An 18,738-nucleotide genomic window follows, 5' to 3' on the forward strand; every position below is an offset into this window, starting at 1 on the left:
CTGGAGATTCTGAGGTTGTAAAGAAATAAAAGCAAGTTTATAATAGGTAGACTTAAGGAGAAAGTCTTTTTCTGATTTCCTGGCATTACAATATTTAGCATTAAGTTTGTGAATTGTTGCTTATTTTCCTTACTTAGATTCACATGAGCAAAATATGTACATTCTTAGTTTATTTATGTATGTCAGTATCCTTAGAATTCTATTTTTGAACTGAAGTTTAATACAAGGTCCTTTTGTTAAATAACTAGATGTATAACTGAGTTAACTAATTTTAAAAGACATGTTCTAATTTTATAACTTTTAATTTTATAACAATTTTTATAAAATTATTACAGAACTAGTTTTCAAAGTGATGTTCTGATTTTAGAAAACTATATTAAATATTCTTACTATCATGTTGAGTTATTCATTGAAAGAAAATTTGTCTAAATTCTACTCTAAATGAAAGTATACTTAGGTGTATTCAGGATAAGTCTCAGAAATTGTGTTAAAAGAGCCATATAATCTCCTAGACAGGAAACATTTTCCAGAATAGAAGCTTAGGTAGTCCAAAAATGATTTAACTATGGATCGTGATCTGAACTATTAGACTGAGTGTGGAAGTAGCAATATAGTTCTTCATTTATTTAGATTTTACTCCCATGGCCTACATTACATCATGTCTGTCTCTTGGTTACAAATAGAAAAAATATAATTAGTACAAGCTAATTTCTGACAAATAACATGACACGAAATTTTCAGAGGTTCTCACTCAGAAAATTAACAACCATATTTTGGTAACACCAAAACCTACTTAACATTTCTTCTAAGGAAAGTGACTCAGTTATCTGAGTGTTCCAATTGCAAATGAATCTGCCTTCTGCCTATGGAAATGATAGAATGATGATGGAAGAATGCGATGAGTCAGAATTTTAAAAGCCAGCAGAATTCTACCTTGGCAGCATTAGTGTGCAGAACTCTCATAGAGACCCAAATGCTAAACTAGATTGTCTCAGAAAGCATAAAAATCCAGTTTCCAACAGTGATTGAATTTTCTAATTACTTCTAAGGTGTATGCACAGTCTCTATTCATTATAATACTTGACAATGTCATAAAATAGTCTTACCTTGATTAGCAAAATATATATATCACTAATATATACAAATGCATATTATATTAGTATATCTATGTATCCTAATATAGATAAATCAGTAGAGGGAAGGCTTACCATCTTCCTGTTCAATAGGAGTTGATATAAAATTCTTTTATTACATATTATTTGCTAGTGGGGATGACAAATTCATGAATTTTGGTACAATGGCTTTATCTTGGGCCATAATCCTGTCTTGAGTATGTAAAAATCTATATAAATGTATGTGTATATATTCAATTTTTGTAATGTAAGGTAACAGAGCTTATCATTTCTAGGCACAAAGCTTAGCACTTTGGCAGCATAGATATAAATATACTCTGGGAAGAGAGAATGGTGAGTAAAGTTAAAATGGGAATTAGAAAGAGTTCTAGGATATTTTCACCCAGAAAGATTTATTAAAATAAAGAAAATGAAATTCAATATGTACATCAGAATTTCAGATCTAGAGCTTTTATCTCTGCATTATTTTTATGCAAAAGCTTTGTGATCTATTAAATCTATTAAAGATACATTTCAAATAAATGCTCTTCTTTTACATTGGAATATCTCCTAGATCCCCCACACAAAAAAGAGAACTGGGAGATATACTAGTTATTAATAGCAGTTATTAAATTAACAACTGTATAGAACCAATTGAGGCTAAGGCAACATAGAGAATAGAATTCCGTTTAGGCCATCTGTTGTTATTGCTGTTGCTGGTGTTTAAAGGCATATGAAGAACAGTAAAAACAAAAACAAACAAACACACACAAAAAAGGGATTTTAGCCTGAAAGTTAAAATCAGCCAGTTTTAAGAGAGGTATGGTTAGGGATTACAGGTTATAGTTACATATTTTAAGGTTATTATATGGATGAGGAAACAAGGTCCTTCCTATTTACATAGTGAAGAGAAGTTCCAGAGAGTCAATGTGATTCAATATGTAGCATGCCTTTCTAAGTGGTTTCAATAATAAAAGAGATTGCCTAGTGAGTAGTGAGTTTCCTCCACTGGAAAGACTTCTTTATTATAGATGTAAATATATAATACAATTATGTAAATTTAAAATAAATAAACCTTTTCCATATATATTTAATTCCTAAATATAATTTTAATGTTATTTAATACATGATGATGCATAAATAATATTTACTGGGGACTTACTATGTACCAGGGAATTGTGCAAGGATCTTTACCAGACATAACTTTTCAAGTCTTTCATAAAACTCTGTATAATAAATGCAGTTTATCATCAATATTTTAGAGGATAAAATTGAGGTTTAGAGAGAAGTAACCTGGCCAAGGTTACACAGTTAGAAAGCAATGGAGTCGGTTCTCTAGCAGAGAAAGATGAGTATATCTGCCAGGGATATTATAAAAATCAGTTTTGTACTAAATAAGAAATAGAAATAGATGCTTCCTAAGTCCCAGACAGCTTCATGGCAGAAACAATTTTTTCTAAATGTTTGAATGGAGACAGGCAAGAGAAAACACTGCGTATTGAGTTTTTTGGTCTCAATATTTTTTGTGTATCTCTTCCACAACATCTATAAGATATAGATATACCATAAATAGCAATTTTGTCAAACTGGTCTCTTTGGACAGTATGATAAGAATACTTGCGATTTAACAATAAATATTTTTCAGATTTTTTCTTCTTTAATCAAAGATTTCTCAATACCAACCTGTTGTGAGACAGATATTACTTGAAATTACAAACACGTTCATAATAAAGGGGTGCACAACTGTTTGCTCTATCTTTCCCTGATATTTTTGCATGTCAGTTGCTTTCCGAAACTGGAAGCAAACAAATTTGCTTCTTTGGGTATGCTTATCACCCTCAAAGCTGTAACCATTTCTTTGCAGTGATCATTTTGTTTAGGTGTTAAATCAAACAATGGAAACTTTGGGTTTAACCTGAGTGAGATTTTCACATTGGAATGAATCTCATGAGGAACACTTTAAGGTCACTGCCAAATTACAAGATGTAATTTGAAAAGTAAGTGGAGCAAAATTATACTGTGCTGCTATCTTAATGCCTTTCCCTATTTGCTCCCCCTCAACATCCCTCATTCTTCTGGTTTATTTATTTTTCCTCATAAGTATGCCCTTTCTCTCTTTCTGACTTTTAAGTAAAACAAATGAGTAACCAAGTATAGTTCAGGAAAGAGATATCACTTTGTTGCTTCACCCTTCCCCATTTTGTCCCTCCCGTGTGCACTCTGCCCTGGCTTCCTGGTTTTAAGTTCTGGATGATACCTGGCAATAGCAGAGAGATATTCATTGTATTTTCACCTTGAATTCCAGGTTTCTTTAGATTCACAGTCTCAGAAGAAGAATCAGCTCTTTAGACATGTTTATTTCACGTTGAACCATCCCATTTTGAAAGCTAGCATTTCTTATCATTATAAAGCAACTGTGTTTATAAGAATAAGACAAGGCTTCCTGCTGAGAAATATGCCCCTTTGATGGGAGTCAATGAAACTAAGACAACATATTCTGAAACATTCATTCTTGAACTGGCTTTTCACTTCTGGAACTGTATTTATTTATAAATAAGAGTAAATGTGTTTTCTAAAAGTAACTCTTTTGAGGTTGCTGGCAGCTCAGCTTTTCTTTTTTCTTACTCAAATATATATACAAGAGTAAAAAAGAAATCTATTTGCATATTAACACTAGCTAGAATAATTTATGATAAAAATCAGTAGGATTCTAGTAGATGAATGCAAATTAGACCTTTTAAATTGAAACCTAAATTAATCATTGAGTTATAATTGCAATGTAATCTTATTCTACTTTAGGTAGCATTGGGCAGCATTGTTAGTTCAGTTATATGACAGAAACGGGCCTTGACAGTCTGTGTGCTCCCCTTTCCACTATTTAAAATGCTAATGATCATGCGACTGGCCTCTCATCCAGTCAGTGAAAAGTCAGGCTATTGCTCTATGGCATGGGTAGCCCAGTGTTTTCATTTATTTGTTGTTCTATTCCTGTGTTCTTGTTTATCTTCATTTCATTTCTGTTTTCAGTTGACATGTGGTCAGTAGGGTGCATCATGGGAGAAATGATAAAAGGTGCAGTGCTGTTTCCTGGCACTGATCGTATCCTTCTTAGCAGCCCGTGGTATCTCTGGGTGTCACTCTCAATTAATTCCCTTTTGTCTCAGATGAAATACTGCTTATGGTATTTGTTCACTGTCCCTAGAAAGTTTCTGTGAGACTCAGCGTCAAATATTTACAAGCTGGCATTATGGCAGAGTAATTTCGTCTCCTAGTAAGATCTTATGTGGATAATACGATAACAAATATGAAAGAGTCAACCTGATATCAAAAGGTCTGCCTAAATTCAGTTCTACCAAACTAATAACATTGTGTACTCTTCTTTCATGTTTTTGTTATTGTAAATGTTTCAAAATTAAGATGTATTCATAGCTAGATAATAAATAAAAAAGTCTTTCAGTTCTAAGACTGAAGAGTTATACTTTGACATAATGAGAAATATTCATTTGGCATGGGCATTTTTATCAGATTCATGTCTCTTCACAAATACTAATTGGTTTATTTTCACATATATTCGGAAAGCATACATGTGAATTTCATTTTATAGCTGATCAACTTTTTTCTAAAATTGTTTTTCTTATTCACTCCATTTATGGGAATAATATCTCTAATTCCTTCTCTTATTTTCTGCATTTTATTAACAAGTACAATAATTAAAACCTCATTAATTGATAATGTTATATATAATATCTGAAGAAATACATTGAAATCACTTGAATAGTTAAAAGTGATTCTCTCTTAAGCAACAAATAATTAACATGTAAAGATCAAGGCTGGATGTGGCAGCACATGCCTGTAATCCCAACACTTTGGGAGGCTGAAGTGGAAGGATTACTTGAGCCCAGGAGTTTGAGACCAGCCTGGGCAAGAGAGCAAGATCCCTGTCTCTACAAAAAATAAAAATAAAAAATTTAGCTGGGCATAGTGGCAGCACCTGTAGTCTCAGGAACAAAGAAACTATCTGGGAGGACAGCTCGAGCCTCAAGGTCAAAGCTGCAGTGAGCAGCGATTGTGCCGCTGCACTGCAGCCTAGGCAACGGAGTGCGACCCTGTCTCTAAATAAACAAACAAAAAGATTTCAGCGGTTCTGCAGTATTAAATAGATATGGATAGTGATTTGTGATTAGTATACGTATGTTCATGGGTCCTAGCATCAGGCTTAAAAATTAGTTACTCCCTTAGTTGGTTAAATATCCCTCTACACTTAGTCACTTATGAAAGTTTTATGTTTTCATCCTACTAAAGGTAAAACCTCTGCTTTAATAACATACTTCAAAAATAAAATTGAGCCTATAATAATGGGGTTTTAATGTCTTATTAGACTAAATCTAATTACTAATATGGTGCATCCATGAATGTTATAATTAGCCATTTGCTTTAAGTTTCTAACACCTACATTACAATTTTCTAGTTAATGTTTATAATGTAATGTATAAACTTAAGAATTAGTATTTATATCTGTTTTATATATATACATAAATATATATATATATAGTTTCATACATATATTCTCTCTATATATTAAAATAAATAGTTCCAGAAATGATTGAATTAGGCACTCAATTTTTGTTGCAAGAAAGAACTTAAAATACTTTCATTAAAAATAAAGTTATACTGTTTTTGCTTCTGATTATTCTTACTAAAAAGTTTTTTCTAATCTTGCATTTGACACACATTTTAAAAAAATGTTTATATTGCTGTTTTGTTTTCTAAATATACATTTTATTAAATGACATATATAATTTACCATATCAATGTTAATACTAGTTGAAACTATGCTGGCTTTATAAAAACTAAATTCCCTTGGATTTCTTAAAAATCTGGAGGATTAAAAAAATAATACTTCTTTTATTCCCAATCAATTATAACCTTGTGTTTGGCCTTTGGGCATAAATATAAAATTGTCTTTACGTTTTGGCTGATTTTAGATAATTTGATGAAAATCAACTCAATTTGTTTTGAACAAAGTTTTTCCAGAAGTTCATTGTGGTTAAATAATTGGTGACCGAAATAAATAATTGCCACCTGTAAATTAAAATAAATGTTTTAAAATGACTTTTGTTATGTTTGGGAGAGGAGCATCACACAGTAGGGGCAGTTGGTGGGGATAGGGGAGAGACAGTGTGGGGGGTGAGAAGGGAGGGGATGGAGGAGAGGGATAACATGGGGAGAAATGCCAGATATAGTATGCACCCAAGTAAAATAAATAAGTTAAAAAAATTAAAACATTTCTACAACTGGCTTATTAAATACAATTTGACATTTCTTAGAAAGTTTCTTGGGAAAAGTTGCTTGTGTATCATTTTATAATTTGGGTGTCAAAATTTCTGTAAATAATTGTTTAGGGTTCTGGTAATGTGGCAGTATCACACATTCAATGCCCTTGATATTTGGATATGAAGTCCTTTATGGGGCTCTTGTGTGGGGACATATTTATATATTCTTGGAGGACAAATAGGAATCATTTTCTCAAGTATGTCTTACAATTATGGGCTGTGGTCTCTTAATAATTTCAAACTTGGTTAAAGTTTTAAATCAGTCTTTTTAAAGCAAACAAATTAGGAACACTGAATATCAAATAATTAACCTCTGAACATGTAAAACATTGCTGATTTTAAAAATTCTGTTATTAGAAATGAGTTATCTGAAAGACAGTAAAATTATACCTAAATCTATTAGTAAAATAGAGACATTAAAATGGAGCTGGAGATATATATATGTATAATATACACCTATTTAATACATTATAAGGAGTTATGGTTTTTTAATAAATATATCCTCATTTTATAAAAGCATTCTCAAAACAATAATTTCTAAAAGCTCTTGGAATATGAGCTATGCATATCTTTTTTTAATTTTTAATTTTTCTGGGTACATAATAGGTATATATATTTATGGGGAACATGAGATACAGGCATGCAATGCATAATAATCACATCATGGAAGATGGAATATCCACCCCCTCAAATATTTATCCTTTATGTTACAAACAATTTAATTATGCTATTATAGTTATTTTAAAATGTACAATTAAATTATTATTTACTGTAGTCACCTTGTTGTGCTATCAAATACTCGATCTTATTAATTCTTTCTAACTTTTTCTTTTATCTATTAACTGTCCCCACCCACCACCTGGTCTGCTATCCTTTCCAGCCTCTGGTAACCATCCTTCTACTCTCTATCTCCATGAGTTCAATTGTTCTGATTTTTAAAATTAATTTAATGGCCAACTCAGTGGCTCAAGCCTATAATCCCAGCACTTTGGGAGACCAAGGCGGGCAAATCACCTAAAGTCAGGGGTTCAAGACCAGCCTGACCAACATGGTGAAAACACGTCTCTACTAAAAATACAAAAATAAGCCGGGCATGTGGTGGTGGGTCCCTGTAATCCTAGCTACTCAGGAGGCTGAGGCAGGAGAATCCCTTGAACCTGGGAGGTGTAGGTTGCAGTGAGCCAAGGTTGAGCCACTGCACTCCGGCCTGGGTGACAGAGCAAGACTAGGTCTCAAAACAAAACAAATTAATTTTAATTTTAATTTTAAGTTTCAGGGTACATGTGCAGGATGTGCAGGTTTGTTACATAGGTAAACATACCATGGTGGTTTGCTGTATCTGTCAACCCATCACAGGTATTAAGTTCAGCATCCATTAGCTATTTTTCCTAATGCTCTCCCTCTTCCCACTCTGCCCCCCAACAGGGTCTAGTGTGTATTATTCCCCTCCCTGTTTCCATGTGTTCTCATTGTTCAGCTCCCACTTATAAGTGAGAACATGCAATGTTTGTCTTTCTGTGCCTTACATTTCTGTGCCACTTAACATTTTAAAATGTACCACATTTTCTTTATTCATTCATCTGTTGATGGATGCTTAGGTTGCTTCCAAATGTTGGCTATTGTGAACAGTGCCGCAACAAACATGGGAGTGCAGAAATCTCTTCAAAATGCTGATTTTGTTTCTTTTGGGTATATACCCAGCAGTGGGATTGCCAGATCATATGGTAGATCTATTTTTAGTTTTCTGAGGAACCACAAAACTGTTCTCCATAGTTATTATACTAACTTACAGTTCCAGGAGTGTACAAGCGTTCCCTTTCCTCCACATCTTTCCCAGTGTTTGTTGTTGCCTGTTTTTGAATATAAGCTATTTTAACTGGGATGAGATGATATATCATTGTAGTTTTGATTTGCATTTCTCTGATGATCAGTGATGTTAGCAGTTTTTCATATGCCTGTTTGTCATTTGCTTATCTTCTTTTGAGAAATGTCTATTTAAATCTTTTGCCCATTTTTATTCAGATTATTAGATTTTTTTCCTATAGGGTTGTTTGAGCTCCTTATATATTCTGATTATTAATCACTTGAGTAGCTTGCAAATATTTTCTCTCACTCTGTAGGTTGTCTCTTCACTTTGTTGATTGTTTTCGTGCTGTGCAGAAGCTTTTTAGCTTGATAGGATCCCGTTTGTCCATTTTTGCTTTCGTTCCTTGTGTTTGGGAGGTATTACTCAAGAAATCTTTGCCCAATGTTCTAGAGAATTTCCCTAAAGTTTTCTGATAGAATATTGATAATTTAAAGTCTTACATTTATGTCTTTAATCCATTTTGATTTGATTTTTGTATATGGTGAGAGATAGGGATCTAGTTTTATTTTCCTGCATATAGATATCCAGTTTTCCCACACGATTTATTGAGGGGACTGTGTTTTCCCCAGTTTATGTTTTTGAAAGCTTTGTTGAAAATGAATTCACTGAAGGTGTGTGGATTTGTTTCTGGGTTCTATTTTCTGTTCTATTATTCTATGTGTCTGTTTTTATGCCAGTATCATGCTGTTGGTTACTATAGTTCTGTAGTATAATCTGAAGTTGGGTAATGTGATTCCTCTGGTTTTGTTCTTTTTGCTTAGGATAAGTTTGGCTATTCTGGGTGTTTTGTGGTTCCATATAAACTGTAGGATTGTGTTTTCTATATGTGAAGAATCCCACCGGTATTTTGATAGGGACTGCATTGAATCATAGATTGCTCTGGGTAGTATGGACATTTTAACAATATTTGCTTTTCCAATCCATGAATATATAATATCTTTCCATTTTTTTGTTTTCTATTCAACATTTTCAACAGTGTTTTAGAGTTTTTATTGTAGAGATCTCCCACTTGTTTGCTTAAATTACTTCTTAGGTACTTTATTTTATTTGTAAATATTATAAATGGGATTACTCTTTTGATTTCTTTTTCAGATTGTTCACTGTTGTCATATAGAAATGCTACTGATTTTTGTATGTTAATTTTGTATCCTGCAACTTTACTGAATTTGTTTATCAATTTGAATGGTTTTTTGATGGAGTCTTTGTTTTTGCAAACATAACGTCATATAATCTGCAAACAAGAATAGTTTTACTTCTTTTCCAAGTTGAATGATCCAGAAATGCCATGCAAGAGTCAAATCATGAAACTGGTACCTCAGGAGCCTGCTTGGTGCTCTACCCACACTGTGGCCAAGCTGATGCCTAAGGTACAAGACAAAATCCCCTTTATTTTCTCTCTGCTTTTTTGTCTTACCCCATAGTCACCACAATTGGGAATGTGCCGAGTCTCACCTGAGGCCAGCAAGTCTCAGAGTTTTACCCACGTCCCTCAACAAAGCACCTGGGTATTGCTGCTGATTATTCAGGGCCCAAGGACTCTTCAGTTAGCAGGTGATGAATTCTGATATGAACTGGCCTTTCCCTTTAGGGCAATGGTTTCCCTTCTGTTCTATGGTGTATCTAGAAATCTCATTTGGGAACTGGGGGCTGGAAGGGAGGCCTCACAACTCTGATTGTTGTCCTAGCCTACTGTGGTTAAGCTGATATCCAAAATGCAAGACAAAGGTCTTTGCACTCTTCCCTCTCCTCTCCTCAAGTGGATGGAAGAGGTCCCTTTTGGAACTGTGAGCTATGCACCATGACACTGATTACCCAAGGCATTTATGATTAAGAAAACCTTGTACATGTGCGCTTGTAAACATATATTCATAGCACCATGGTTTACAAAAGAAAAAATCAATAAAATCTGTATATATTCCAAAGCCTACTTATAGGATAATGAGTTAGTTATAGATACTCATAGACTGAAATACTACTCAGCTATGAAAATGACTTAACCATGTTCAGTCCATAAACATGAATAAATCTGAACAATATAATGTTAAGTTATTTATTTATTTTTTATTTTTTTATTTTTTTGAGATGGAGTTTCGCTCTTGTTACCCAGGCTGGAGTGCAATGGCGCGATCTCGGCTCACTGCAACCTCCACCTCCTGGGTTCAAGCAATTCTCCTGCCTTAGCCTCCCAAGTAGCTGGGACTACAGGCATGTACCACCATGCCCAGGTAATTTTTTTTTTTTTTTTGAGACGGAGTTTCGCTCTTGTTATCCAGGCTGGAGTGCAATGGCATGATCTCGGCTCACCGCAACCTCCACCTCCTGGGCTCAGGCAATTCTCCTGCCTCAGCCTCCTGAGTAGCTGGGATTACAGGCAAGCACCACCATGCCCAGCTAATTTTTTGTATTTTTAGTAGAGACGGGGTTTCACCATGTTGACCAGGATGGTCTCGATCTCTTGACCTTGTGATCCACCTGCCTCGGCCTCCCAAAGTGCTGGGATTATAGGTGTGGGCCACCGCGCCCAGCCTATGTTACTTTTTTTAAAAAGCAAGTCACAAGAAAATGACTTAAGCATGTCCAGTCCATAAACATGAATAAATCTGAAAAATATAATGTTAAGTTTTTTAAAAGGCAAGTCACAAGATAATGTCCCAAAAGTCCATTGACTTTGAGCCCCGTTCAGGTCTAGTACTCTCCTAGGAGTTTCAGTCTTAGTGACCTAGACTGCCTTTCAAGTTTTTTCTCAGCCCCAGAGCAGTATAGCCTGCAGTGGTAAGGCTTGTGGGATCTCAAGTACTGACTGTTGGGATTGGTGATTCCCCTCTGGCTAAGGCTGGTTTAAATTCTCCTCCCGTGGGCAGGTGTTGGCTGAGTTTGGTTTGGTTTTACTTTCTGCTATAACAAGGGCAGGATTGAGTTCAATTCCTCACAATTGCAGTTCTCCCTCTTCTGGCACACAGAATTACCCTTTGCACTATGCTGCTGGGATGGGGGAGGGGTGGGACTGGCAATTCAAGACAGTTTCTCCTGCCTCTTCAGTACTGCTTTCAACAATATGGGAATTAAAACCAGATGCTATGAGTGGTCATCTGCTTCTTGGTCCTTATGAAGGTGTTTTTTGGTATAGGTAGTTGTTAAATTAGGGTCCTTTCAGGGGGAATGATTGGTGGAGCCTTCTAATTTGCCATCCTGCCCTGCCTCCTCAGACACATATCTTCTTCATATATGAACTAGCTCAAGAGCAAAACTTAAAATGTTAAAGAGATATTCTATTTTTTATCTTTTGGGCCTACAAAAGTTTGACATATTGTTTTTAGTAGTAAGAAATTTAGATAACCACACAGTTCTTTAAGGAATTTATATGCTACTTTATAGTAGATATTTTAAGTATATGTTAATTGAATTTTATTCAATCAAATATGTTTTTAATGCTCTATAAAAGAATCAAAATTTAAATTGGGATAATTTAGAGGGGGGAGATGTGAATGAATTTTATCATAGTTGACATTTTACTTAAGAAATTAGGCCAGGCACGGTGGCTTAAGCCTGTAATCCCAGCACTTTGAGAGGCCGAGGCGGGTGGATCACAAGGTCAAGAGATTGAGACCATCCTGGTCAACATGGTGAAACCCCGTCTCTACTAAAAATACAAAAAATTAGCTGGGTATGGTGGTGCGTGCCTGCAATCCCAGCTACTCAGGAGGCTGAAGCAGGAGAATTGCCGAACCCAGGAGGCAGAGGTTGCGGTGAGCCGAGATCGCGCCATTGCACTCTAGCCTGGGTAACAAGAGCGAAACTCCATCTCAAAAAAATAAAAAGAAATTATAAAATATTTTATAATAAACAAGTGAGTTAATATTAACAACATAGCTTTTGAATAAGATTAATAAATAGACACAAATATGCTACCATTCAGGTTAAAAAACAGAACATTACCAATACTACCAAATATTTTTATGTACTCCACAGCAGCCACATCCTCCCTTTTCCACACAGAGTTAGCCACAGTTCTAGATATTTGTTTTTTACTATATCTGTGATTTTCCTTATGTTTTTACTCCATGCATATTTATCTTTAAGCAATCTATGGTTTAGTTTTATGTATTTTACATCCCATACTGTTATCATTATCTTGTGACCTGCTTTTTAAAAAACTTAATATTATGTTTTTCAGATTTATTCATGTTTATGGACTGGACATGGTTAACTCATTTTCATTGCTGAATAGTATTTCAGTCTATGAGTATCTATAACTAACCCATTATCCTATAAGTAGACTTTGGAATATATACAGATTTAATTGTTTTTGTATTTTACAAACCATAATGCTATGAATATATGTTTACAAGAGCACATATGCAAGGTTTTCTTAATAATAAATGCCTGGGGTCATAGGTGTACACATTTTTAACTTTCCCATGTAACATCAAATTGATTTCTAGAGTAACAGTTTATATTCATAGCTCTAGGTCCTCATCAACTTTTCTATTGTCATACTTATTTTTAAATTTGTTACCAATCCCTTGTATTTAAAATACTCTTTCATTGGAGGTTTAATTTACATTTCCTTGTCTACAAGGGAGGCTAAGGATCTTTTTCTATGTTCATTGGTCACTAGCATTTTCCTTTAGTAAAAAATTTTTTTTTATAAAACAAAGAATGAACACAGTTTTTTCTATTGTGTTTTTTTTCCTGTTGATTAGTAGACATTTCTTATATAATTTGGCATCTAATTTTTGTCAGTTTTATGTGTCGCAAATATCTTTTTGTATTTGGATTATTTTCCCATTTTATTTTATAGTAATTTTAGAAAGTGGCAATTTGTCTTTTCCTATAATTTATATGTTTTATGTCTTAAGGATCATTTAATACCACTCTATGGTGCTATAACTTTACTGGAAATATTGTAAAGTTTAGTCTCTCACATTTAAACCATTAGTCCACATAGGATTGATTATTTTGTTTGTGTGAAGGAATGCACTTTATTCGAGTTTTATTTATTGACTAACTTACTCTTTTTTTTTTTTAGAGATGGAGTTTCGCTCTTGTTACCCAGGCTGGAGTGCAATGGCGTGATCTCGGCTCACCGCAACCTCCGCCTCCTGGGTTCAGGCAATTCTCCTGCTTCAGCCTCCCGAGTAGCTGGGATTATAGGCACGCGCCACCATGCCCAGCTAATTTTTTGTATCTTTAGTAGAGACGGGGTTTCACCATGTTGACCAGGATGGTCTCGATCTCATGACCTCGTGATCCACCCGCCTCGGCCTCCCAAAGTGCTGGGATTACAGGCTTGAGCCACCGCGTCCGGCCAACTTACTCTTTCTTTACAGATCTGTAATGCTGTCTCTCTAATAAGTCTCCACATATTTGGGGGAGGGGTGTTAAGTCCTGGGCTCTGTATTCTGTTCCACTGGTTCGTCTATCTCTGGACCATGAACACCCTTTTTTAATGAATATAAATATACGCTCTTCACTTACATCAGTTAGGTTAAATACCCTTCTTTTTTTTTCTTGGTTGTCTTCAGAAGTATCTTGACTATTAATGCACCATTGCTCTTCTATTAAGATTTTAGAATTGGTTTACTAACTTTATAAAAAAGATTTCTATTGGTGTTTATTTTGGAGTTGTCTTTAAAGTTCAAGTTTGTATAAAGAGCTATTTTAATTAAGATGATTCTTTTAATCTTTCTCTTGAACATAAAAGGATCTTGGCAAATGTTAATTTAGTTAATTGTTGTCCTGACTTAAATATGCTATCAATGTCCATTATTTTAGTTTTCTTTTTAGGCTCATAAATTGACAATATTATGATTTTTTTTTGCACAAAAGTGGTTTGTTTATATTTACCCTTATGATTGCTGTTTTTTGGCTAACCACTACTCTTTATATTTTGACACATTATTTTGAGATTGTTATTTTTTTCTCTTGAAGTAAGTCTTTAGGAAGTATCTTTAGTGGAGTCTTTGATATTAAAACTATTTTAATTGAGGTTCCCTTATATATAGAATTTTACAGTGAAATTAATTGTGTTTAGGCATTTCAGAGATATTATTCTACTAGCTTTTTTTTTTCAGTATTGCTGGTGAATAATCAGTTGTCAGTGTAATAGTCATCTTAGGAAATAATCTATCCTTTTCCTTCATTTGGGATTTTTTTCTTGGTATTTGATTATCTGCTGTTTCTCTACTATGAGACTAGGTATGGATTTCTTTTTATTTATCTTCCTTGAGAATCATCGTTTCCTAGATTCCAACCTTTCTTCAGTTACTGGAATGTCTCAGCCATTGTTTCTTTGAATATTTTATTTCTTTCATTCTTTATATTATATCTATATAAAACTCTGATTGGGCATAAAATAGTCATTCATTTATAACATAAATATTTTTGAGCACCTACTGTATACTGGGTACTTTTTGTCTCCAGAAATTAGTAAGAAAAAAACTGATGAAAATTCTTATTATCATGATATTTACATTAAAAAATGCAGGATACTAAAAGAAGGTGATAATAGCTACAGAATAAGAGAGACTGAAATGCTAGGATGGCGGCAGGAACAACCTCTGTCTTCCTTTTTTAGTTTAAATATCAAAAGGTTTTCAGCTCTGCTTTAAGTCGCATGTTTTCTTGACCTCATATAAACTTAATTGCCTCTTCTTAACTTCCACTGTATGTAGTATTACATACAGAAATGAATGTAATTTTCCAGATTTGGTCTTACAGAACAGAGTGTAGTGTCCCTAAATTTCTCTTAAGTAGAGTCTATATTTCTGTTAGTGTAGCCTGTTTGTATTAGCTCTTTTGTTTATAATTATTTACCAAATTGGAAAGGACTTTAGTATTTTTCAGCTTTAAAATAGAGATGCCAAATTACATAATCTCCAAGGCCTCTTCCCACTTTCAAAATACCATCTCATGCTGAGAGATTCAAGTCCAATATTTTTGAGATCAGAATATCATACAACTGAAGGTGGGTGCTATTTACAAAAAATAAAATAACCAACAAAAAATTAGTCTTGTAAGAGGCCTATGCAAATGAAACACCCCAAAGATTAACCTTCAATACTTAATGAAAATTCTGCCATTGCAACACATTAATTTATATTGGATTTGCTTGTACGTTACATGCTTCTCCATTTTTTTAAATTTCTAAGTAGAGATAGAATATGATAGTGAATAGATTTATATAAAGTTTCAAATATTATTAGCCTTTGGGTATTCCATGTCCCATACTGTAACACTAGCAATGTGCTAGTGCCAGAGTACAAACGGCCTTTTACTTAATTTGCCAGCTTCATGTTGTGGATGTGTTTTGGCTTACAATTCTTCCTATGCTCAGTTATAATTAAAACAGATGTTAGTTACAGTTGTTCATTAAGTCTTATTCATATTTCCTGTTACCAGAATCTGACAAGGACTTCAAATAAAAAATACCCTAAAAACATTGTTTTAAAGAAACAAAACATAAACCTGGAAATCTAGATTCAGAACTCTATATGTTTGTGCATATATATCTCTTTATAATTATTTTTAGAAAAAATTCTTTTAATAACAAATTTAATCACAAGGAACTATAGTTAGTACTTTCCATGGGTAGTATTCCCCTGGTAATAGCAGCATACAATTTCAGTTCTCCCACAGATGATGAGGGACAGAATTCTCCATTTACTGGGAGCCTACAAGCGCCACTTACTATAATTTCTCATGGACTTTGCAGAAAAATTGCACGGGCAAAGAAATAAAGATTAAGGCCAGGCGCGGTGGCTCACGCCTATAATCCCGGCACTTTGGGAGGCCGAGGCAGGTGGATCACAAGGTCAAGAGATCGAGACCATCCTGGTCAATATGGTGAAACCTCGTCTCTACTAAAAATACAAAAATTAGCTGGGCACGGTGGTGCTTGCCTGTAATCTCAGCTACTCAGAAGACTGAGGCAGGAGAATTGCCTGAACCCAGGAGGCGGAGGTTGCGGTGAGCCAAGATCGTGCCATTGCACTCCGGCCTGGGTAACAAGAGTGAAACTTTGTCTCAAAAAAGAAAAGAAAAAGAAATAAAGATTAGTACTTTTCTTTCTCCAAATAGTCTCAGGTGAATGACCCCCAATTTTTCGATAACAAATAGGTGTGGAATAATCTTTTGGTGAATTTGATCCTATTCTTATTTGTATCATAAAACTGAAACATGTTAGTATTTTATTCTTACTACTGGACTTAGTAACTCACAAGAGACTTTTGGTATATTCTACACTAGTATTTCTCAAAATATAATCCCATACTTGATTACAATTACCACTGGTGTTTTTGTGATATCAGCCCAGACCTGTGGGCTCAGAATCTTGCAGATCAATGAGTAGGGAGAGGGGATCTGTATTTTTCTAAGTTCCCTGTGTTATGAATATTCAAGTTTGGGGACCACAGTTGAATATAATAATGCCTAATACATGGCTTATGTGCCTTAATTTCCTTATTGTGCATCTGTTGCAGACATACTAGTTGATCACAACATTTTTTCCTGAAGAGCTAATATAAAGCCATATAAGTCTACTCAACATTGTGCCTAAACAGCTGGTTGGCGTGGATGATAAAAGTCTCTTTTGGAACGATTCTATACCAACATTGCTATTTGGCAATATTGTCCTTAGGGACATAGCTAATAATTTAGAGACAAGCACTGATGTTCTTCAAATTGCAAAGAGAAGTCAGAAAACTTTTGCGTAAAGAATTAGATATAAGGCCTAGAGCAGAGTAGAAACTATGAGGTGTCAGCTCTGGAAATCACATTCATAACAACAAAAAGCAATCGATAGAGGAAAACATAAACAGATGGTGTAGTCATTCAAAGGACACACAACTGAATGAGGCCATTAAATAGCTCTTTATGATTCCATTTAGTAAGTTCTGAAGGCTTAAATATGGATGGCACAAATTACTTTCATAATTATGACCCAAAATACCCAGAAAAGGATAAGTCTTATAAGGTTCTGTGCAATGGAGAGGCCCCAAAATTGACCTTTTCATACCTTAGGTTTAAGGCATGATTGTTTTAGAAAGTTCCCTAACAAAGGAGGCTAAAGAGAAGTGCTTGAAATGTAAGTTATTAGCGAATTGATAATATTAATTAAAAATAATTTCAATCTTAGGTTTTCAGATACTCATTTTTACATTCATATTTACTTTGTTCATTCTCCTCTTGTAATTCTGTGTATTGAAGAACTCAGTAATAACATGCGTATATTATCTTGACCTCATGCTCTGTAAAATTGAACTTCTTGCAGTATAGCTCTACTTTTATGTAGTCAATTTAGAATTATATCAGGTGATTTACTGTCAAATAATTCTTACTAAATGTCCCTTTCCCATTTGTATTCAATTCATTTGATAAAGGTATCTGTTAAGGGTGATAATTTCTGAAGCAGTACATCAAAAATATAAAAACAAATATACGTATTGCTTTTTTGATAACTGCACAGGGCTAGGATCTGTAAATCCTCACTCTGTGTGGTATAAAAATGATAACTTATGGATAAAGCAAATAAATTATTCTCCAAAAATGGTTTTGGCCATTCTTTAAAAAATATTTATGTTAATAATTAACACATAATCATAAAATCTAGTCAATATTTTATGTATTTTAAAAATGTAATCGTTGTGGAAATCTGTTTTTCCATTTAAAAGATCACCTTATTTTCCATGTAAAATATATTTTCTATATAAAATATTAAGAAAACTAATTGTTTCAGGGGAATATATTAGCTGGATAGACTAAGGAAGGGGCTTCAGAGACATTCTTTAAGGGAATTGCTTCTGACAAAACACACCATTAATTTTATGGCCATATTAAAGCAACTTTTTACCGTATCATTCCAAATTTACTCTTTTCCTTACTGGAATACTTGAAATAAGCACTGAACATGAAAACAAGAGATAGGACTTCTAGTCTTGGCTTAGATTAGGATAATTGTTATTATAAAGAAAAATCATGTGCTCAACTAAATTGGACATAGTGGTTCATGTTAGTATCCCATGAACACCTGGAAAACAAGTACTTACTATATGTAGATATACATACCCATATGTTTATGGGAAGAAAAAACTTAAAATGGATTGGTTAAATAAAGACACAGACTTTTAAAGTTGGCTGCAACACAGATTTGCAGTATGAACATTTAACTATTTCATTGACAGTGATAAAGATTCTTGCCACCCTTCTTTTTGTAAGCCATTGCATCAAGAACTACAACGGTGTTTCATTTAAAAGCAATCTAAGGTAGGAATAAGCACGAGTGTGTCTATGGACTCTATGATTTATTAAAAGATGCATTTTAACAATTCTTTTTTAACAAGTTCCAGAATATCTGACTCTCTTTAAACTTTAATGTAAAAGCATCACTTTTTTTGTTTTGGGAATACTTTTTTAAAAGCAATTCTTT

The 18,738-nt window shown here is 34.0% G+C and overlaps 1 protein-coding gene across 31 annotated transcripts in view; it reads left to right on the forward strand.

The window, feature by feature from the left end:
- The window catches only part of MAPK10 (mitogen-activated protein kinase 10), a 580,859-nt gene that overhangs the window by 504,392 nt on the left and 57,729 nt on the right, over window positions 1-18,738 (forward strand). For 7 of the 31 annotated variants that reach the window (XM_054253624.2, XM_078366907.1, XM_078366898.1 and 4 more), the window contains one exon: window positions 4,140-4,211. The exons of the other annotated variants lie outside the window; for them this stretch is intronic. In XM_054253624.2, coding sequence (XP_054109599.1) covers window positions 4,140-4,211 — 72 coding nt within the window. The remainder of the gene's footprint in view (window positions 1-4,139; window positions 4,212-18,738) is intronic. 31 annotated transcript variants of the gene reach the window in all.

This window comes from Callithrix jacchus, chromosome 3 (genome assembly GCF_049354715.1).
Source record: "Callithrix jacchus isolate 240 chromosome 3, calJac240_pri, whole genome shotgun sequence".
In the NCBI taxonomy this organism is placed as follows: domain Eukaryota; kingdom Metazoa; phylum Chordata; class Mammalia; order Primates; family Cebidae; genus Callithrix; species Callithrix jacchus.